At 32.4% G+C, this 15247-nt stretch overlaps 1 protein-coding gene across 2 annotated transcripts in view; it reads right to left on the minus strand.

Annotated features, from left to right (window-relative positions):
- The window catches only part of LOC114338946 (DNA-directed RNA polymerase, mitochondrial), a 101371-nt gene that overhangs the window by 10995 nt on the left and 75129 nt on the right, over positions 1–15247 (minus strand). For both annotated transcript variants that reach the window (XM_050646872.1, XM_050646873.1), the window contains 4 exons: positions 14471–14685; positions 6662–7010; positions 6248–6419; positions 3561–3774 (listed from right to left, as the gene is read on the minus strand). In XM_050646872.1, coding sequence (XP_050502829.1) covers positions 3561–3774; positions 6248–6419; positions 6662–7010; positions 14471–14685 — 950 coding nt within the window. The remainder of the gene's footprint in view (positions 1–3560; positions 3775–6247; positions 6420–6661; positions 7011–14470; positions 14686–15247) is intronic.

Raw genomic sequence — 15247 nt, forward strand, 5'->3', positions numbered from 1 at the left:
TTGGCTTAGATGCAGTGGTTCACCATTGTTGGAATATTTGAGTGAATTAAGATACTTTATAAATTCTTCAATTTTTTGAAAAATCGCTTGTTTATTATGCTGCTGTAAACTGGATTTTAGGTGTTTTTCCCTTTTTTTTTGTCGCTGCGTACAATTAAATGCTCTGCAAGATAACAACATAATTAAAAAATTAGTGTATTGGAAAAATTTTAAATTGGAACACTTTAAAAAGTTTACAACGCCTATAAACACTTCTAATCTCTACAGTTTTCTGCCGTAAACTGACGTCACGCACAGCTGTGTGAATCGTTTTGTTGGCTTCACTCTTCGAGACGAAAGAATAGCATTACGGCGTGTCTATCAGTTTTTATGGTCTAAGAAACAGACTGTATATATATTCTTGATGTGAAACTTTATAGGCACGCTTGAAAAAAGTATACAGTCGGAAAAATGAAAGAATCCCCATGCGTCATCGATGATATACATACGAATCAAATAAAAAATTTCTAGTCAAAACAAAGTCTAAACTAAGTTAGTACTGAAAATAAACGGATGTGACTACTACCCCACCGTACGATTTTTCGCTACGTAAGAATGTGCCAAAAACTTTTTGTGATGTTATTCTTTTTCTGATAATATATATTTATTGGTGATAAATGTTACTATTACCACCGTAATTAATTATTTGATATATATTAATAATACAAAAATAATGAGTAAGCAAATATAGTATTATGAATTTCTCTTCTGAACAGGAATTTAAAAAATGTCGTTTATGTCAGCTGCATTAAGTGATTAAAATGAAAGTAAACTTAATGAAGTTAGATCATTAGGTATCCAGATCATTTTCCAGACATTATCTGCAAATAAATGTACATTCGTAAAAATATACTAATCTGTAATTTCATACACTATGATTGAAAAGTCAGAGTAATATGTACACGTTTGGCGAACTCATAGACAGAAGTTAACCATATTGACAGATGATTACTTACAAATTTTATTGACGTATTTTAATTAAATAAATACTTACCAAACCAAAAATACAATATAATATCAAAATAGCTCTTAAAAGAACTGAATTTATTCAAGTAAATACGACTGATTATTAAAATTTATAAACCCTACCGAACCTAACCCAGTTTCACTGTCAAAGTGTTTAGTAGTGAAGTGTTTAGAAGTGTTTAGTGAATAGTAGTTTATACAATCATTATCTCTACTCATGTTGAATGTTTTTCTAAGAATGACATTAGAAGTACAGAAATAGTCAAGTGTGAGTTTAAATTTTCTACTAAATTAATATAACTACGTTGAACAATTGTATCGCCGTCTCACTCTGTCAATTATAAATATGTAACTGCGTATATCTTAACGTTTTTGCTTTGTAGACAACACTTAATAATGTATCTCTCTCGTTTGTTATTTATAGAAAAAGGCAGCAAATCTAAAATATGTGCTTGATATGACCGTTCATGGGTATTCTTTCATTTTTCCGACTGTACATATGGTTTTAAATATCTTCCGATCGATTTACCGATGGAGAGAATTTTACACTACGCAAAATGGAGAGGTCAATGCTTGGAATAAGCTGCAGAAGCAGACTAAGGAACGAGGAAGTTCGTAGATGAATCGGAGTGGAAGACATTCAGCCTATTCTGTAACTTTAACAAATCGAATAAAAATGACCAAGTCGAATCGTAATTACCCGAAATCGGAATGTTTGATATCTATCGCGTCATTTTCGTGTTTTGATTGGCATTCTGTAACTTACATCGTAATCAGGGTAAATCGAAATCGCTAACTTCTATTTGGCGCGCTCATGACGTGGTTGCAACACCGCATTAACAAGCGAAATTAGTGTTCTGTGATCTGTTTGTTACTGGATCTAAACTTGAAATATGACACCGTTGCCATATACTCAATTTTTTCATACTACATATCACGTTACATAAAGTTGAATATAAAAAATAGTTTTGAAACACCAAAAAAGAAAAGTTTTGAAAAGTAAATAATAAAATATTAGTGTAAATACTGGATACAAAAAGCTAAAAAGATGATAAAATGGTTTTAAATCAAAGTTAATTAAAATTGTTATAAAAAAGAAGATAAACTGATAAATAAAAAAGATAAATGAAGATACGATGTATAAATCATTTTAAATCAAAGATGAGATAAATTGATGGCATAGCCCGGTTACAGATAAATGAGAAATTTAAAGAGATAGACCAATTGGTGTACAAGTGGTACTTGTACACCAATTGGTCTATCTCTTTAAATTTCTCATGTATCTGTAACCGGGTAATACAGATAAATGAGAAATTTAAAGAGTTAGACCAATTGGTGTACAAGTACCACTTGAACACCAATTGGTCTATCTCTTTAAATTTCTCATTTATCTGTAACCGGGCAATATTAGCAGCTAAAATAACTGCCGAACAGCTTTTTCCAAAAATGGCCTCTTTTCTATAATTTGTTCCGACTATAAGCTTGATTGATAAATATACAAGTACCTATACTGATATACTATATTTATCAATCAAGGCTATAAGGCTATCTTTTTATTTTAAACGTTCTTGTACAAATCTTATTCTTGTGTACATGATACCATTGATTGAAATTGTACAAGAAATAAACAAAAAAAAAGTATGGTAACACTGTAACTGGCAAACATTCAGAATTCTATTTTGCTGACGTCACAAAATAGAATTTCATAATGGGAGAATCGACGGTTGCTAGGCAACGTGACGTCACTAAAATAGAATTCTATTTGGCGTGCCGTGCTCCCACAGCAGATGCCAAATAAATTAAGGTTAGGTTCAATGCATACTCGTACAACATGTCTAAATTAAATAAATATACAATTCTCTAAATAAATACCACCACAGAATAAAAAATTAAGCAGCCATAAAAAGGAATAAATAATATAAATAATTATAAATAAGTAGTAATAAATTATTTTCAGTGGATAAGCGTCAAGCGTCTTGCGTCAAGCACAATTCCGATTACGAAAACTCATTTCGACAGGGTAAATGCTGTCGAAGTCATTTCTATTCACTATTCCGATTGTAGAGATTCCGAAGCAGTTATGGAATACCGATTTGGATTATTTCTATTCGACTTGGCCACTTCTATTCGATTTTCCTGACTTCTATCATCGAAATGGGTTACAGAATAGGCATGATTATCGAACGTATTACAATGCAAAATGGATTGGGCAGAACATCTTGCAAGAATGAAAGACGACAGGCGGGCAAAAAAAATTCCTTAAGTGGAGACCACAGGTAGACAATCCAAGCAGGGGATGACCCCTAACGCGATGGACTAACGACCTCAAAAGAATTGTGATCAATTCGATAGCAGAGGCGCAACACAGAAAGAGATGGAAATATCTAGAAATGCCTACGTTCAACTATAGGCAAAACAGGGCTGTTTGATGACGATAAACTAATAATTACCTAATAACCTATTACTGTAATTACCCCATAAAGTTTCCAATAACTAACATATAAAATGATTTTTCTGGCGGAAACAAAAGCTTGTCGAAAAAAAGGATAACTTACTCATATTTGTCCATGATGTAATTTTCATAAGTGGATGTGCCCGTAGATGCTTTTCTATACTTAAAATATGGCTGTACAATAGGTAAACCTAGGGGTGTAACCCATTCTACGTGCTGAGACCCAACTGACGATATGAGTCTTGCACATTCCGTGAACCAGTCTTGAATTTCTCTCGTTGATGTAAACATCGTTCTTAAAGAATCGAAAGTTCTACCTGAAAAGAATATACAATGGTTATAAAATAGTTTTAAAAATTAATAAACATTTTCAATTTCGTTGCACCCCCAACTGAAGTCGCATTGTATTTCTAGTTTAATCAGAGAGAACAGCCAGTAACTTTAGAAACAAGGTTTCGAGGCTTCTTAGCACCTCATCAGGGGATACATATGCTCTTCTCTCTGAATGAACTACTATAATACAGCGAGGGCAGTCACGGATTGCAACGAACTAAATGACAAGGATGTCATAATTGTCCTAGCGACATCTGCTAGAAAATAGTTTAAGTTTTTAATCTAATAGCATATAAAATGATACCATTTTATATCCTACCAGATCAAAAACAATGGAAAACCTTCTCTGGTTATCCAAAATAGTTTTTATGCCTGCGAAACTATAATCTTGGAGATATAACACAATGAAACGTAAAAAAAGTGGTTCATATTATTAGTAATATTCTTACAAAATTGAATGGGGTTACACATTTAATATTTTATTTTAGTAACTTCTTTATTCTTTTACAGGTACCCACAGGATTTCTTTATGTTGTTCTGAAGCTATTTCTTTGTGGCATTTTTGTAATTAACTATTCTAATTGAAAAATACGCCACAATTTAACTTGAAAAATTTTTTTATTAACGTTTCGACTTCCACGTCAGACGTCGTTGTCAAAATACAAAAAATTAATGTATTAATTAATTAATGTATTAATTAATATTTTGTATTTTGACAAAGACGCCCGATGTGTAATTCGAAACGTTAATAAAATTATTTTTTTAAGTTAAATTGTGGCGTATTTCTCAATTAGAATAGTTAATTATAAAGGATTTTTTTGTCATAATATAGGTCACAATTTGGCGAAGTAAATTCTATATACTTACTTGGCGCCCAAATTTACTTTTTAGCCGCGCATTTTTATAACTCCCCTATTTTTATTTATTACATTCATCAAATACATTAGACTATAATACATACAACTCTTGACATTTCTCGTTAATTTTGTTGCAGCAAACGATACAGCGACATCTAGTGCTCTGAGTTGATAACCACAAACTATAAATTTAAAAGAAATGTATTTTTATACGATTAAATCAAAATACAAATTTAGTTGTGATCTATTTTCTTTAATTTAATATTGTTACTTTTTAATTTACATAATGTTTGCTTTTTACTATCGTTATTTTTATTTACATAAGCTTTTATTAAAAGATTAAACTATTTATCTATAAAAGTTTTGGACATACATTTTGGAGAGTTTCTTGTAAGTAACATGTTAATTTTAATTTATTTGTTTGCCACGTTTAATTTATTGACCACGTTTTCAACACTCTCTTGTGTATAATTTCGAAAATACATACCTTTTAAATATATCATTAATTTTATCTGCAACCCCCTCTATAAGTTACACCTAAATTTCACACTATCAAGTGTATTATTAAAACCCTTAGCCCTAATAATAGAAAATAAATTTTCTATATAGTCTTGAATTAGCCTTCTTGTAAAAATAAATTGCAGGTACAGCCGGAAAAGTGAAAGAATAGGGCTTTTCATTCACAGTCATTTGTTTCGAGCTTCTGTCATGTGTCACATAATATTAATATATCTACGTCGTACGTTATTGGTATTACCAATGATACAAACCGAAGACGTATGACGTAGATATATTAATATTATGTGACACATGACAGAAGCTCGAAACAAATGACAATCGATGAAAAGCCCTATACCCATGAACGATCACATCAATCACTTATTTTGTATTTGCTGTCTTTTTCTATAAATAACAAACGTTTGTTATAGAAAAAGATAGCAAATACAAAATAAGTGATTGATGTGATCATTCATGGGTATTCTTTCATTTTTCCGACTGTAAACACCCTCTCATCGGAGTTGTTGCCATCCTAGGTATTTGCTGACAATCCATTTTACCGAACCTATTTTATAAGACATTTTGTGTAAGAGTACAAACACAATTTAGAAAAATTAGCTCGTTATTCAAAAATTAATAAAATTAAATTTAAATGTTTACGTCAAACCAATTATTTTATTTTCTTAATAAAGTAACCAATCTGTTTTTTTTTTTCAATTTCATTTAATCTCTTCTCACTTCCTCCAACACAAAATAGAGCCCGATAGAGCACTTCTGTCGGCACTAAGAATTACATTAATAATTGTAAAGTTCTATCTAGATTCCAGATATTTGTCCTTAGGGCTTGAAGCCTAATTAATTACTTATTGTCTCACACAAAAAACTGGAGTTCATAACAAGAACTTTGTCAATTCTCAAATTACTGTAGATAATTTTAGCTTAAATTTAAAAAGAAACAAGTATCATAACAAAGTAAAATTAAAAAAAATTAAAGAAATATATTTATTGTCATAACAAAACAAATAAAACTAAAACTGAGGCTAACAAAAGATAAAGAAACGGTTTTCAACCGGTTAACAACAAGAAAATTATTGTTAATTACCTGTAAGGTATGAAGATGCCGCCCAGACATGTTCCTTTGGAAAATCATCAATATCTTTTAATTGTCGAGCTATTTGAAGTCTAGCACCGTATCGAGTAACGCCATATACTGTTGTCATGATGGTCTGCTTAATGACCTTTCTTTTAATAAAACCTTCAAGAACTTTGGCAATCTGAAAAAAATATGTAATTAATTGTCGTATGATCTTTAGATAAAGAGCTGTTTATTTGCCTACTTCATTGTATATTATGATTGACTACAAATCTTGTCATTTCGATTTCGATTCTAAAAAGAAACAGATCTAAGACTTAAATATTTTGTGCTGGTATCATGTGACGTCACTTGCTATGAAGCGGATGACGTGTAACAGTATTTATACTGTACGAACCATAAATACATTGAATAATATCCTACCTCTATTCCATTTTCGGCATCACGAACCCTCTGCTGTTCAACCAGTTTCACTACTGCGCTGTAAACATCTTGAGGTTTCTCTGATGGAGCCAAATTCACACTGTAAGCTCCGCTACTATCCCTTCCAAGAGCAGCATAATGTTGTAAACCATTACAACTACCGTCTTGATGGATCGGAAAATGGCTTAAAAACTTTTCGGGTTCTGGAGAACGTACAATGTCCGCGATTTCCATGCAACAGGAAAGAGTCTGCCACGGTTCATCCGACTGAGCCCACCAACGTCTACCTGTTAAAGGTTTGTCAGCAGAATCAAGAATATCTGGTAGTATGTCGTTAGCGTATTTTAACCTGAAATTTTTTGTAAATAAATATAGAGAAATATTCAAATAATGCGGACATTCCAACACAATTTTCTGACAAATCTTTCAAAATCAGTAAAAATTATAAGAAAATTTGTCAGATTCAGCAATAATATTAATTGATATAATAAATAATACTACACTTGAGAGCAAAATAATCGACGCTCGGTGAATTGTAGTTTATGCTTAGTAATCTCATGTTGTGTTCGTTGAATTAAAACAACTAATGCAAAAAAATTATAATTCTGTGTTGTAAAAGTTGCCTTCTTCTATATGGCATAGGCATAGGGAATGCAGCAAACATTGTAACGGGCGTGTTCTACCTCTATGAATTTGCCGGTGATCGTCTCAGTCACTTTCCTAACGTTGACCTGTGTGTACACTTCGAAGTGCAGTAAGTGAATATTTTACAAAATGGATACTTCACAAGTGAAGGCGGTCCAGGTAATTACATAATTACAAGAGGTATATAGTCAGAGGACTGTCGCCCGTCGCCTCCTTATGACGAAGTCGGCAGTCTCAATACCAGGAGACCGGTAGCTACAGTCGACAACCAGATTCGAGTGGGCGACGTGTAATGACAGAGAGAGATGGTCGATTTGTTGTCCTGAGTGGCTTTCGGAATCGGCACGTGACAGGAGTTGAGCTTCAACAATCCTTGAGAAATGTTCGAGGTGTCACCGTCACTAAGTGGATAGTTAGGAGAAGGCGTAAGGCCAGTGGTGTCATGGTGTGGGAACGCGTGGGAACGCCGTTCCCGCACTGGTTAAGAAAAGAAAAAAAAATAATAATAGAGAATTTAGGTTTTGTAAACAAAAATTAGCAGTGCGTTCCGGCACTGCGTTCCCGCACTGCTAATTTTGCCATGACACCACTGCGTAAGGCTACCACTTTGACTCCCAAACGAGCTAACACACGGTCCAATTTGAACGCACGTCAGAAAAAAAGCTCGACTTTAAAAGATGAAGTTTTCGATCCTAATAGCATTATTAATAATATTTAAAAAATATTAAAATATTACTAAAAGATTTTTAAATCGAAAACTTATTGGTCCATTTCCTTGGTAACACCTCCAAGGCTTCTAAAATTTGCAAGCCAAATGGATGCTGACGCGAAGAAGACAAGAGGGAATTTAAAAAACTTACAATTCACGACCCCGTCTGTTCAGCTGGTAAATTCCAACAGAAAATGGACCTAGTTACTCGAAGGAGTAAAGACCAATATAAAAATAAAATAAAAATTTTATTTTTAATTCAGTTGCAATGCAAAGGCAAAACAATCTTACTTTTCAATTAGAATACGGAGCGCAGTCCAGTCCTCTGAATCGCGATTTTCGGCTCTTATTGGAGCCTCATCGGAGAGAACGTAGGCTTGTTCACCATACTCCAATTGATCAGCACCGAGAGCTTTTCCCACCCATCGTAACTGAGGTGAAAATATTAGGTGACTAGCGTTATCTGGCAATTAAAAGATGAAGTTTTCGATCCTAATAGCATTATTAATAATATTTAAAAAATATTAAAATATTACTAAAAGATTTTTAAATCGAAAACTTATTGGTCCATTTCCTTGGTAACACCTCCAAGGCTTCTAAAATTTGCAAGCCAAATGGATGCTGAAGCGAAGAAGACAAGAGGGAATTCAAAAAACTTACAATTCACGACCCTGTCTGTTCAGCTGGTAAATTCCAACTGAAAATGAACCTAGTTACTCAAAGGAGTAAAGACCAATATAAAAATAAAATAAAAATTTTATTTTTAATTCAGTTGCAATGCGAAGGCAAAACAATCTTACTTTTCAATTAGAATCCGGAGCGCAGTCCAGTCCTCTGAATCGCGATTTTCGGCTCTTATTGGAGCCTCATCGGAGAGAACGTAGGCTTGTTCTCCATACTCCAATTGATCAGCACCGAGAGCTTTTCCCGCCCATCGCAACTTAAGTGAAAATATTAGGTGACTAGCGTCATTTGGCAAGTAAGATTGTTTTGCCATTCGCATTGCAACTGAATTAAAAATAAAATTTTTATTTTATTTTTATATTGGTCTTTACTCCTTCGAGTAACTAGGTCCATTTGCTGTTGGAATTTACCAGCTGAACAGACGGGGTCATGAATTGTAAGTTTTTTGAATTCCCTCTTGTCTTCTTCGCTTCAGCATCCATTTGGCTTGCAAATTTTAGAAGTCTTGGAGGTGTTACCAAGGAAATGGACCAATAAGTTTTCGATTTAAAAATCTTTTAGTAATATTTTAATATTTTTTAAACATTATTAATAATGCTATTAGGATCGAAAACTTCATCTTTTAATTGCCAGATGACGCTAGTCACCTAATATTTTCACTTCAGTAGCGATGGGTGGGAAAAGCTCTCGGTGCTGATCAATTGGAGTATGGAGAACAAGCCTATGTTCTCTCCGATGAGGCTCCAATAAGAGCCGAAAATCGCGATTCAGAGGACTGGACTGCGCTCTGTATTCTAATTGAAAAGTAAGATTGTTTTGCCTTCGCATTACAACTGAATTAAAAATAAAATGTTTATTTTATTTTTAAGCTCGACTTTAGTTTGCCCGAGAGAGAACACGTCAATTGGGACCTTGTTTTATTCTCTGATAAGAGTCGAATGTGCTTGTAAAGCAATGACAGAAGACGACACGTCTATCGGATGCCCGCGGATTACGAAAGATTACCTGGCCAATACCAATATAACACCAATGGGCTGACCTTCATGAGTCCGGGTACCATCGAGCACCTATGGGATAAGCTTAATCGCAGAGTTCGGGTCCTTAATCCAACACCAGTAATAGTGGCGGAGCTAAAAACTGCATTAGATGAAGAGTGGAAAGCGATTCTTCAGGAATTAGTAAGAAACTTGATAAGGTCGCATGGAAAGTGTAAGACAACGCAGAGGAGAAAATACTCAGTATTGGTTTTGATTTACTCAGATAGTTTATGTTAATTTACTTTTATATTCATTATATAATAACTTTCATTCATAACATGTTCTCTCACATACAATATTAAGCTATTTTTCTTATGTTCTTTAGTTATTAATTTTATAAATATTTGTGTTATGACAGTAAAAATTACTTTTTTCTACGAGCGTGCAAAAATGTCTACTTTCGCGCACGCATTTTAGTTTAGAAAGTTTCACTTTTCCGCACGCGTGTTACTTTTCCGCAGGCGTGTTACTTTTCCACACGCGGTTTTTACTTTTCCGCACGCGTGTTAATTTAGATATGTTAATATGGCCTTAAAGTAATTATAATACATGCAATAAACTAATATTGAGATATTATTTACTAATTTATTTCAAATATATCTTATTGTGTTCCTGTTTTAATGAAATTAACGCGACAATTCGATGAAATAAAATTATTTTTGACATAATATTCGAAAGTCAAATCGGTAGACAATAACAGTCGTTTTGAATCATCGTCATGGAAACCAAGATCGTCGCCATGCTAACTAATTATATTGAAAGTTTGGTTTTGACAACCTTGTCAAAGAATTAATTTGTGTATGTATTTTCATATTAATTAAATTAATTGATTAAGATTTGGTAATTTTTTAAAGACTCTTAGAAAAAATATTGTTCCTAACTCTTGCAGAAAGTCTCTTTTCCGCACTCGACTGCTTGCCGAACTCCCGCTTCGCGTCGTTCGGCAAACTGCAGTTGCGTGCGGCAAAGAATGACTTTCTGCACTTGTTAGGAAAATAACTATTGTCCACAATATTTTACTGTAAATTTACATTGTGTGTGGATAGACACTTGCCAAACAGCGTAATCAAAAAATATAACTTATTTGTAACTTTTGAGTCGATTTTTTTGCTCTGAAGTGTATATTTGAAGCTATCGGAGCAACAATGGCCTAAACCCAAAAACGAAGTTTTGAGATAAACGCCATCTTTTCATTCGTATTTCCATTATGTTTATGAGATGGCGCTACAAATTATGTGTAGCCAAATATAAAGGTAGGTTGTGTAGGCCCCTGTTAATCTGAAGATTTAATGTTGCTGTTTTTATTGATATATTAATATGAAGATACTCAATTTGTGGCTTGGGAAACTGTTGCTCTGAGGGCCTTATTTAAATTAGTAGAAGCTAGAAAACCCGGTAAACTTCGTTTCACCTACAGCTAAGTATATATTTACAATTAGCTAATCAATCCTAATTAACATTTACTTGCAATTCAAATAAATTCACTGTATTCTATGTACATGAAATATAAATCATCATCATCAGTGGTGCTACAGGCCTAGTTGAGCCTCTACCTTCCCCAGTCTATTCCGCCAGTCGTTTCTTTCATCGCCAACTGTTGCCAGTTCTCGTACCATCCTCGTCCACACCGTCTTTCCGTCCCATCCTAAGGATACTAAATTTCTACCATTTACTATTTTTTTTATACTTCTCCTACAATTCTAAATTATATTATCGTCTTCTCCAAATGCCATTCTCACAGATTGCGCCCATCATTAGGACTGTGATGTTAAGATGGTGTTGATTGGCTTTGATATGGTGTTCTACCGTTCTAGTGGATGGTGATCTATATTTATGTTCTTCCGACATAGAAGGCATCACAATCAGAGCACGACAATCTATACACACCAGCGGTACATATAGTGAATTGAATCTTTGGTATTACATAGTTAAAATTGTATTAAGGATATCATTAACTTCGAAAGAAATATGAATGTTCTCAGAAGTGCTCAACAAGATGTATTTGATCTTTTTCGAAATAATAGAATTTATTATGAAATTGCAATGTCCTGTAAGTGGGTGAAATTAATGAATTGAAAATAAAGATTGTCGATGATAATTGAATAGCGAACTTGCAGATTTTTTTTTTATTACATAATAATGTTGTTTTGTATAAAATGGAGATTTCCAAAATTTCACGCTTCAAAAACTCATAATAACTTAGAAGTACAAATTAAAAGTATTCTGTATTTCAAAATAGTTCAAACGACCCGTGACGTCACATAGTTTAACTATATGGTTCCATTTATGGTTATATTTAGGTATATTCTTCGGTCTCTTCTTTAGTTTATTGGCCTCCACCTACTTGGGTATTTGGCCAGCTCGTCGTCGCGGAATAAAGGAAAAATATTTATATTCTAATGACACTTATCGTATGTCATTTGTAATTATACCAGTTTTTTGAGATTGGAGTTTTAGTGGAGTCACTGAAGGTGGATATGAGCTATTACCTCCGATTTCGTTGAACCTCCATCGATTTGCATGAAAATTGGTGGGTGGTTAGACGATATCTCAAGGAACAAAGCTAACATGGTGCCAACTTGCGCTTTTACTCTGGGGGTGGATGCCACCCCTTCTCGGGGTTGAAAATTATTTTATTAAAAATTACCCCATAATTCGATAGAGGGACAAATTTCAAGCAAAATTTGTTATACCTATAATGTTATTAAAATAAATCAAAACTTTTTGAGTTATTAAAGATCAATGATTTTAATTTTTCTTGAGAAAAATGCATGTTTTTAACGAATTTTTCATTAATACCTCTAAAAGTGTAAGTTTTTACAAAAAAAGTTATTATGATCAAAATTGAAGCTAATAAAAAATGAAATAAACCCCTTACTACAAAAACCTTTTAATGTTAACTAAAAGTGAGTTATAGGTAATTGAATGTATATTTTTTCGGCGAGTAAAAAACTCTAAGTATTCAAGCTGAAATAACGGGAAATTGATGCATTTTGTAACATAAACTTATTAAACATTTGTCAAAGTACTTAAAAATATATATTAAATGAGCCCCCGAACATGTTGATAGCGTTAAAATTTATGCTCAAAAATGTTTTCAAAATTTATCTTTTAAAAATTTTTCCACAAAATGTTATTGTTTTTTTTTTTTTAATAACTCCGTTCGTGTTTACGATATCAGGTTCATCTAAAAACTATTTGAAAGTTAATTCCAAGTTATATTTAAGCACGTTGAATCTAATCTTTTAAACCCCTTACATTTTTAAAAATAAAAGGTGAAATAACCCCGGTTGCATGGTTCCCACAGCAAAATTTAAGATTTAAACGTTTCTATCTCGGTTATTTTTTACCCTATAGAAATAGTAAAACAGGTAAAATATTTGGCTCAGAAAAAACTAAAATTCGGTTATATATAATTTTTTACGTATATTGAGTATTTTTGGAGTTATTATCAAAAGAATATGAGAATTACAATAATTTTAAAAATTAATTTTTTTAAACTATATCTTTTTTCAAAAATATGCATTCTAAACCGGTCAAAATTGTTGAAATCTTTAACTATGTTAACCTAAAGAAATTCTTGTGAGGATTACAAATTTTAATTTTTGTGGAAATGACGTATGTTTTATTTTTTACTTTTCCCTAAAAAATTCGAAACGGTTCTTTTATTTTCATTATAACTTGCTTAATTTTGACGCTATTACCTTGTTCTAAAGCTCATTTGATGGGTATTCCGAAGTACTTTGGCCAATGTTTAGCAGGAATATTTTATACATTGCATCGTTTTCCCGTTATTTAAGCTTGAATACATAGATTTGAGTACTCGTCGAAAAAAATACACATTCAATTGCCAATAACTCACTTTGAACTAACATTAGTTTAGTTATTTAAGTGAGGAATGTATTCAATTTTTTTTAATCTTCAATTTCAGTAATAATAACTTTTTTGTAAAAGCTTATATTTTTTGATTTATACGTGAAAAACCGACTTAAAACATGCATTTTTTACGAAAAAATAAAATCTTTGGTTTTTAATAACTCAAAAAGCGTTGATTTATTTTAATAACTTTATATTACAAATTTTGCTTATAATTTGTCCCTCCATCGACTTATGGCATTATTTTTAATAAAATAATTTTCACCCCCGAGAAGGGGTGGCATCCACACCCAGGGTAAAAGCGCAATGCATCATGTCAACTTTGTTCCTTGAGGTATCCTCTAATTACTCACCAATTTTCATGAAAATCGATGGAGGTTCAACGAAATCGGAGGTGAAAACCTTCAGTGACTGCATATTTGATAGGAAAGGAAAGAAGGTTTACTATGGAAAATAAAACCATTTTGTAAAAGTACAAATTTACTATGAATAGTTCAAACGATCAAAAACACTTGTAACGTCACATAACTGCATTTACACGACGCGTTTTGGGCTGGCTGGTATAATTTGAATTTTTAATCGTCTTTATGGGACAAACGAAAAACAAACAAAACTTTTTTATCTTTGATACACGTTTTAAATTATTTTCTGTTGTGATTTATAACACTTTTTTCGAATTTAAAATTTTATGCAAGTTCCCTATTGTAACCATTGCTGATTGCTATTTCTTTTATATTCCTTATTAAATTCATGTGGGGACAGAGGAATAGTATGCAGTCTGTGAATAAAATTTCGAAAGCAGAAATTCTTTGCTTTTAGAAGTTTCATGCACAGACTGTATACTGTTTAGTTGCTTACCTTTCTTTAACAGAATCGTTCTTCTTTAATCCAGTCAAATTAATAAGATGAATTTTTATCCAATCAAGTCCATTAGGTCCTAGAGGTCGAGGTTCGGCAAAAATTAGCATAGATCGAGCCAAATCGGAACCTAAATGGTTCAAATGTGGCGGCACGGGATAAACTCTTCCTCTGAAGTCCATATTATGAGGTAACCAAAAAATTGTATCACGAAACTAAAAAAATATTTTTATGAGAAAAAGTTCTTGACTTAAAAAAGAACAAGCGGTCTTAAATTATTAGTTAAATAAATCTAAAACATATCAACTTCTTCATGTACAATTATGTAACGTTACACAAAGATATATTTCATGATATCTTATAATTGTCGTTATGCGATTACTTCCACTAAATTGAACGTACAGTTCGTCCCAAACCCTTTTTTCAGTGCGTCCTTAATTTTGACGTCATAATGGATTTTAAAAATGTCGCAAATCATTACATGACATTTTAGTTAAATCTGACAGTTGTCAGAATATTTATATTTATATAAACATCAATATTTATAAAAATATTTGCCAGAATATTAATATTTAAAATATTTTAATGTAAAAATAAATAAATACAAAATCAAATTTCACTATACAATGTCCGAATATACCAATGACATAAAATATTTATATTTACGTCGCGGAAAAATATTAACCTAGAAATTACAATTGTCATTTTACCCGATGATATTGTGAAAATACTGTCACGATCGATTACTTTTGTGTCAAATTATCTTTATTCGCATCA

Source organism: Diabrotica virgifera, chromosome 3 (genome assembly GCF_917563875.1).
Source record: "Diabrotica virgifera virgifera chromosome 3, PGI_DIABVI_V3a".
In the NCBI taxonomy this organism is placed as follows: domain Eukaryota; kingdom Metazoa; phylum Arthropoda; class Insecta; order Coleoptera; family Chrysomelidae; genus Diabrotica; species Diabrotica virgifera.